Source organism: Hypomesus nipponensis, chromosome 5 (genome assembly GCF_054491055.1).
Source record: "Hypomesus nipponensis isolate SF chromosome 5, ASM5449105v1, whole genome shotgun sequence".
Classification (NCBI taxonomy): Eukaryota; Metazoa; Chordata; class Actinopteri; order Osmeriformes; family Osmeridae; genus Hypomesus; species Hypomesus nipponensis.
The window spans coordinates 10672091-10679599 of NC_140365.1; the positions used below are offsets into that span (position 1 = coordinate 10672091).

Below are 7509 nucleotides of genomic sequence, written 5' to 3' on the forward strand. Positions count from 1 at the left end.
TGTGCGTGCATGTGTGGGAGAGAAATGCTGGAGGGACTGATGACCCGAGGCGAGCCAGACGACCAAATCTAATCCCTGAGGGAGAGAATCTCCCAGTCATGTGGTCAGTTGCACTAATGAGACACTGAGAGCTTCAGATCAGACAGACCACTAACATACCCAAAACATACACACACCTTCCAAACTCCCTCTGGCCATTATCCTCAATAGAATACTACGTTATAAGACCTCCATAACTTATCTCCAGCGTCCATATCTACCAATCACATTCCACTATCATCACCTCATGTATGACATCATGAAAGTGTGTTAATGGGCACATAGTTGTTAGTTAATGATGTTTTAAAACCTGAGTGGTCCAAAACTGTGTTTCAACAAGACTTTGGTAACTATTCTTATTGTGTTAGGATAAGTCTGATTCTACAAGAAATTGTCATGGCAACATTTGGAAAATGAATGTGTCACAAGCATTCAAATTCCGCTGTGCCACTTCAAACATCATAGAGAGAGAGAGGGGGAAAGGGTGTGTGCATGGAGTCGGGGGGGGGGGGGGGAGTTGAAGACAAAGAAAAAGACAGACCAAGTGTGTGTGTGTGCGTGTACCTGACTAGAAATGTGCAACGCTCTGCTCACCCTCACTCTCGCTCCGTTCGTCAGAGCTGGCCTAGACAGACACATATTGTCAGGAGGAGTGCAAGCGCATGTCAAATTTTATACGTGGAAAAAAAACACACCAGCACATGGTATCACACTTTACCAGCCTGACTGGGCTGACACAATAAAAAACTCACATCATGGTCATGAGGACAAACCTTTTTACCATTCATTCAGACATACGGTAAATTGTGCAACTCATGGAGGTCCAACAATCTTGGCAATACAAAAAAACAATTACATGAAACGAATTAATTTCAGCACCATGAAATTGATTTTGTTCTCACTGTTCATTAGTCTCATAGGACCTTATCTCTTTGACTAAGTTGAGGCTGTAACGGCTTGCACAGACCGACAAAATGAACCATACTGCTTTCTTTTTAATATATATTATCTTTACATATTCAAGAAATTGAATAAACATCAGCCAGTCGAAGCACAGCTTCACATTCTACATAAAGATACACTGGGTACTGTATAAATAATGTTTTGTTTTGAAATGATTCCATGGTCATACAGGATTTCACAGGTGAAGCTGGACTGAATAAGGCTTTTGATTGAAATCTGAATAGAACCAATGTAAAGCCCAATGAAAACATTGATAATGGAAATAGTAAACAGACCAAACAGCAAGAGCATGCCTTCCCTGTGGGACAGACTGAGAGCATTTAAAAACAGTTAAATACACAAAAAACTCAACCTAGGGAATAAAAAATTCAGCATAGAAAAAATAAATAGCCACAAAAAGAAAGAAAAAGACAAAGTAAAAAGTCTTCTCCTACATGCACTAGCAACCTGCTTTGAGACGAGGAGGATCAACAAACACGTTAGCATGAGTTGGAGAGCCGGGGAGGGGGGAGCCGGGTTTATGTAATATAATGTACGTAGTCTATATTATATAGGCCTTTTCTATAAGATAATGTATGCATATATGTATACATATATAGGTATATATATATGTGTGTGTGTATATGTATATATATATATATATATATAATGTTCATGAGGAGAGAGATTGGTCAGAGGAGGGAAAAGGGTGTGTTTATTGGGCAATCCGAGAGCAGAGAGGGTCCGAGGAGAGAGAAGGGGGAAAGAGATTGGAGCTGGAGAGATGTCACAAAAAGAGGAGAGAAACTTATAGCAGAATGACGGTGGAAAGGAGTAACAGAGTCTAGCTTGGGCCAAACAAAATGAAGACAGGGAAGGGGGGGGGGGGGAAGGTGAAAGAGGATGGTCAGATGGAAAGAACTGAGAGGAGGAGGAGACGATTGTTCTATGTAAGAGGCGGCGTTTCGTCTCCTGTTAGCTTTCGCTATCCACAGGCTCACACCCCCTCAATGTCATGAAAGTGTGTGTATCTGTGTGTGTGTGAAGGTGTGCAGGAATGTGTGTGTGTGTACAGCCTGTGCAAACATTTTAGAAAATGTACTGCACATTGAACGCCCTGTTCTACCTCAGCAGACAGGAAAACAAACCATCACAAGATTTAAATCTGTCACCATGGATACCAAAGGACTTACTATAGAAAGGGCTTGACTCACTAAATTACCTCTTAAGGAAATTGCCAAAAAGCGTTTTCTTTGTTTTGGTAGAATGGAATCTATTGTTATTGGGGATGATTTAATATGAATTGATTCAGGGAACTCGAATAATTATTTAATTAATTTAGAACTTCAGCCTCTCTTCTTAATGGCATGAACCATACAGATAGTCCCGTATCCTCCAACCACAGTGTTGACCACAACCACAGATCCTAGTACTGCTAGACAAATATATTTAAAAAACAAAAAAACACCTTTGTGCAACATTCTCACATGACAATAGTAACAAGGATTATTAATTAATTTAAAGTTTCGTAAAAGACCAGTCCATTTGTCTCCTCAGAAAGGAAATGTTCTGAGCAGTCCAGGGTCCCGTTGTCAAAGAACGGGAGGGGTGAAGAGGACAGAGGTGTTGTGGAGGAAAGGAGCATGATGACAGGAGATGAAGGAGGGGTAAATGTCTGATGTTGGGGTGAAGATGGAGTGAGGCTTGGATGATGGATGTTTTGGGCGCCTGATTGTTCTGGCCTCAGCCTAGTCAGCCAGGTGAGTCGTCCGCTTTACATACGTGATTATGGAGGGGATCTGTCTGACCACTCTGCTCACCTGGTCCTTCTGCCATCCAAACCTGCCCTGCCCTGCCCTGCCCTCCACTCCACCGAAACCTACCCTTGTCAAAGTGTTTTGGGGTTTTCTTTCTCCCCCCTGACCCCATCTCGCTAACCCCAGCTGTCAGTAACACCCTCTAGGGTTTGAAGCAGGCAGAGCAATTGACTTGCTTGGTGGAGTTGAGCTGTGGGGAGATGGTGTCTGGGACCACCGACTTCAGGATGTCATTTTCTGTGGACATGATGTGCTTCACCAAGAAGTTGGCTGCTTCGTTGATATGGACGTTCTCCTGCAGGATGGGGAAGGGGAAGATGCTGTGATGTGACGTCATTTGAGACAGTGTAACTGCCATTTTCTCCAAACAAATCAAATGTCAAAAATGTGTAATGCAGAACCAGTTACTGCTGGTTAGGAACTGAAGTTGCATGTAGTAGAAAAGTGTGTATGGATGTACTTAGTGCAAAAAGGACTTTCTCCCCAAGTACAACAAAAGACACCCAATTACATTAAAATTAACATATTTCCAGAACAAGATCTTGAAAGTGGCACTGACCTAATTAAATCCATGCTTGACTCACCTTTGACCTGCTAGAATGTGCCTTGGCACCAGAGAGAGGTGTTAACTAAAAGCAGATCAATGTCCAGAGCAATCTCTGTATGTGTCCAGTTCAAATGTTACAAGTCTTATCCCTGGCACAGTACAGGTCTGTACATAAGTGATACAGTCATTCTGCAGAAAAAAACACTGATACCAACACTGCAAGAAGTACAGGAGGTTTTATTTTTCCCATGATCACCTTTAACCTTTCTTGACCCATACTCATGGCTCACTTTTCATTCAGATATAAAATTCCAGTTGGATCTGTGGGGGGGGGGGGGGTGGGGGGGGGGTTAAAGGCTAACCTGTGACCTGGGTCTGAGTGGACATCAAGATGAACCACTAGTTACTGTCAGTCTGGGCCCGTTTAGGACTCTTACTGTGCAAAACCAGTACAAGTTATAGGCTTGACTTCTCATTTAGATATTGAGTCAATGTCCTGTTGTGTTTGCTTATTTAATTCTTCAGTTTATGATTACTTTTCAAAAACTGGATGAAAAAACAGCAACAACAAAAAACAAAAGAATGTTCAGACGGTATATTATGAGATTGCACCTTGGCAGAGGTCTCGAACCAGCCCACAAAACCATGGTCCTTGCAGAACTGGTCCATCTTGATGGCATTGTTGGTGAGCTCATCCCTGCCCTGGTCACACTTGTTGGCCAGCAGCACCGTTGCGATGCTCTGTCCATTGGCCAGCATCAGCTTGGAGTCTAGGTCCTCTTTCCACTTGGCAACTGCCTCAAACGTGGTGGGCCGCGTCACGTCGAACACGATGAATGCCCCCATGGCCTCGCGGTAATACACGCGCGTCATGTTGCCAAACCGCTCCTGGCCTGCGCATACACACAAATACAACACAACGTAATAAACACCACACTTCTGTTGTCATAGAAACTGCAGGGTTCTCATTGTACATACTTGGGGCATCCCTAGTTCTGTTGGCAATAGCTGCTGGCATTCTAAACACCCGCTCCAAACGAAAGTACCAGTGTCCACATTCACTTTCATAATAGAGAAAATGACAAACAGCACATGCCTGCAGTGTCACAGACCTCTCCTGTTCATCCAGAGAATGCCTCCAGTTGTCATGCTGCTGGCACTATAGATGCTTACCCATATAAATGAGTGTGTCCCCGTAGAGTTGTACTGGGTTAGAAATAAGAGTAGGCTTAACTCTTTATGGGTTTATTTTGTCATGTTGTCAAGAACTTCGTAAAGTTTTCTTGCTATTTATCTATTTATGTATTACAAATATGCATGAAATCTACAATTTATTTTAGCAAGTATTTCAAACCCATCTCATCCAACATCTGCTTCTTCTTCTTAAATGTGTACATGAGCTGTTTGAGATTGTTGTGTGTATGTGTTTGTGCACGCATACATGTTCTGTATGTGCAGATGTTTAGTGTGTGTGGGTGAACATGGGTGAGGGGGGGTGGGGTCTCCCACATACCCACAGAGTGTGTGGCTCGGCTATCATACTGTAAATAGTTTACATCAACTAGAGAAGTACATCCTGACAGTTGGAGAGGGTGACAGTAAGAAACCTCTGAGCTCAATCAACATATCTCTTTGGCTTGTGAAGAAGAGGAAATGAAAATAAACAACAAGAGGAAGAAAGAGGAACTTAGCGTTCTAGGATTGTGCAAAAAAAGCATATACTACATAATTTTACTGTAAATGGTTTGAAAAATGACAACTGTCTGTTTGACTGGTGAAAAGCAGCAGTATGCTCTGGATTATGTTTGTGGGATTGTGGGGAAGTACAATTACTAAAACGGTTTCGCCAGAGGAACGACTAAATTGTGTAGGCTACTGTGACACTGGGTCAGTGCAGTAAGTGGAGTTGCATGGCCACCAGATTGCACTCAGTGGCCTGCACTGTAGGTTATGGACGTGTGGCCATGTATCTTGATGTTGTTTGTTTGCATTTACGTTACAATGACTCTCCTGTGACTAGGTCTTAAATCTCCCACACATGGACTCTCACATGATCTAGCATACATAGCTTCCACGAGGGAGAGTGCACGTTTGTCCTGAGAGGAATAAGAGAGAGAGAGAGACAGACAGACAGAGAGAGAGAGAGCGAGAGAGAGAGAGAGAGAGAGAGAATGTTGGAAAATATTTGAGTGTGCATGTGTGTGTGTCATGAATACACAGTTAAATTACTGCACGTGAAGCAGTTAAATCAACATTTGATAATGGAAGGTTTGTGGTGAAGCAGCATTAACAGACATCCAATGTAGCTTAGGACATCCAAATAGGCTGTGTCTAACAATATTATACTACACAACATACCACAAGGAGCCCAAACCGTTGGCACCAGAAGTTTGATACAATACTCAATATGTTATCTATTTATCTAGGCAATTTCGTTATGTTATTTTATATTCACAGACATAAGTTGTTGACAAATAATGAGAGTTTAAAAATTAATTGATTAATTAATTAATTTAAAATAATGGTAGGCCAGACAACCTCCATTAAGATGATGACATTGGGGGGTCAGATAGCTGAGCTGGGGAGTCGGACTATTAATCAGAAACAATCAGTTGGTTCGGTTCCCGGCCATGCCAAATGACGCTGTGTCGTTGGGCAAGGCACTTCACCCTACTTGCCTCGGGGAGAATGTCCCTGGAACTTACTGTAAGTCGCTCTGGATAAGAGCGTCTGCTAAATGTAAATGTATTACAGTCTTACCTGCAATGTCCCATAGCTGAAGACGGACGGTCTCAGAATCCCAGTTGAGCACCTTTAGAGCAAAGTCCACCCCGATGGTAGCGCGGTAGTTGGTTGAGTAAGTTTGGTGGACATAACGCTTTATGATGGAAGTCTTACCGACCCCGAGGTCTCCGATAACCAGAACCTTATACAGGTGTTCCTTCCTGGGGCTCTGCATAGCGGCGGTGGAACGGAACGACCTGTCCGCTTACATCCCGGTTTTCCAAAAAGTCACAAAAAAGAATAGGATGCTTGAATTGAAATGAAAAAAGTAGAATCAAGAAGGTGTGTGTGTAGATAATAAAGAGGACTGTCTTAAGAGTATGTGTCAAATAAAAGGGAGCGGTTTCATGACCTGTCTGCTTTCCGCGATGTCCACACTGGGGGGAACGCCCTGCCTTCGAGTCTGTCTAAGGGCGAGTGGGGAACTTGTGACCCATTGGCGCACTCAGTCACCAGTCTCGCCAACAGAACTGGGAAGACGCAGGACGTCCACGTTCAGAACGACCTGACAGCTTTGTCACGAGGGACAGTTACAAGCATCAGCCGGTCGTTAACTGGAACAATGAGCTCCTTGTTGTTACTTGTAAATCTAGTCCTGTCTTGCATTACACGCATGTAGTGATTCATGCATAAATGTCTCAAAGTAAATGCAACTTGGTTTGATATTCACTGCTACAAAAGAGCATTGTCACCACAACCATATGGAATCGAATTCAAACATTGGATAGTGTAATGTTTCATATTGACCACACAGACACACAAATAGTACTATAGGCTACACTACTATGTAGTGGGAATTTATGAATTTATGTTTAACTGGTAATTCCAGCTCATAATATCCTCCCATGGGATCTAGGCTAGAAAGCCTATTTTAATCAAACCTCAACGTCTCCCTATTAAATGAGAGCAATTTCTGAAAATAACAGATCCTTGTGATGGATTCTGGCACTAAATGTTATTAGAGGGATGAGGCATCAAAGACCCACACAGCCATATGTCAGGTGCATTTATGAATTATTTATAGCATACAGTTATGTAGCCTACAGACAACCATCTTTCCAAAACACTTCAATGCATAACGGAGAGACATTTAGTTGCTATAGCATTATGTGCACACATTATGAGGCTCTGCTAAAGGTATATCTCGTCGGTAAAAACTCTGAAAATTACATTTGATAAAGATAATTAAACTTGTGGGCTCATGTAATTATGAAGATTTATTTGGAGCTCTCAGGTCAGAGCATGTCCTGGAGGATGGACATACACAGAGAGAGAGAGAGAGAGAGAGAGAGAGAGAGAGAGAGAGAGAGAGAGAGAGAGAGAGAGAGAGAGAGAGAGAGAGAGAGAGAGAGAGAGAGAGAGAGAATGAAATGAAAGAAG

The 7509-nt window shown here is 42.6% G+C and overlaps 1 protein-coding gene across 1 annotated transcript; it reads right to left on the reverse strand.

Annotated features, from left to right (window-relative positions):
• Positions 1–722: 722 nt before the first annotated feature.
• Positions 723–6582, reverse strand: LOC146288445 (ras-related protein Rab-38-like). Its single transcript, XM_084698792.1, has 3 exons — positions 6106–6582; positions 3958–4238; positions 723–3093 (listed from the first exon to the last, which is right to left on the reverse strand). Exons 1-3 carry the CDS (start codon positions 6302–6304, stop codon positions 2941–2943), a joined length of 633 nt encoding a protein of 210 aa, XP_084554918.1. The 5' UTR covers positions 6305–6582; the 3' UTR covers positions 723–2940.
• Between the last annotated feature and the right edge of the window lie 927 nt (positions 6583–7509).

Bases quoted from the DNA above. Each gene is read 5' to 3' on its own strand.
- LOC146288445 (XM_084698792.1), bottom strand. From the start codon at position 6,304: ATGCAGAGCCCCAGGAAGGAACACCTGTATAAGGTTCTGGTTATCGGA. The intron at 4,239-6,105 runs GTAAGACTGTAA...GTGTATGCGCAG, and splicing joins TCAGCTATGGGACATTGCAG to GCCAGGAGCGGTTTGGCAAC. The intron at 3,094-3,957 runs GTGCAATCTCAT...CCCATCCTGCAG, and splicing joins GGTTCGAGACCTCTGCCAAG to GAGAACGTCCATATCAACGA.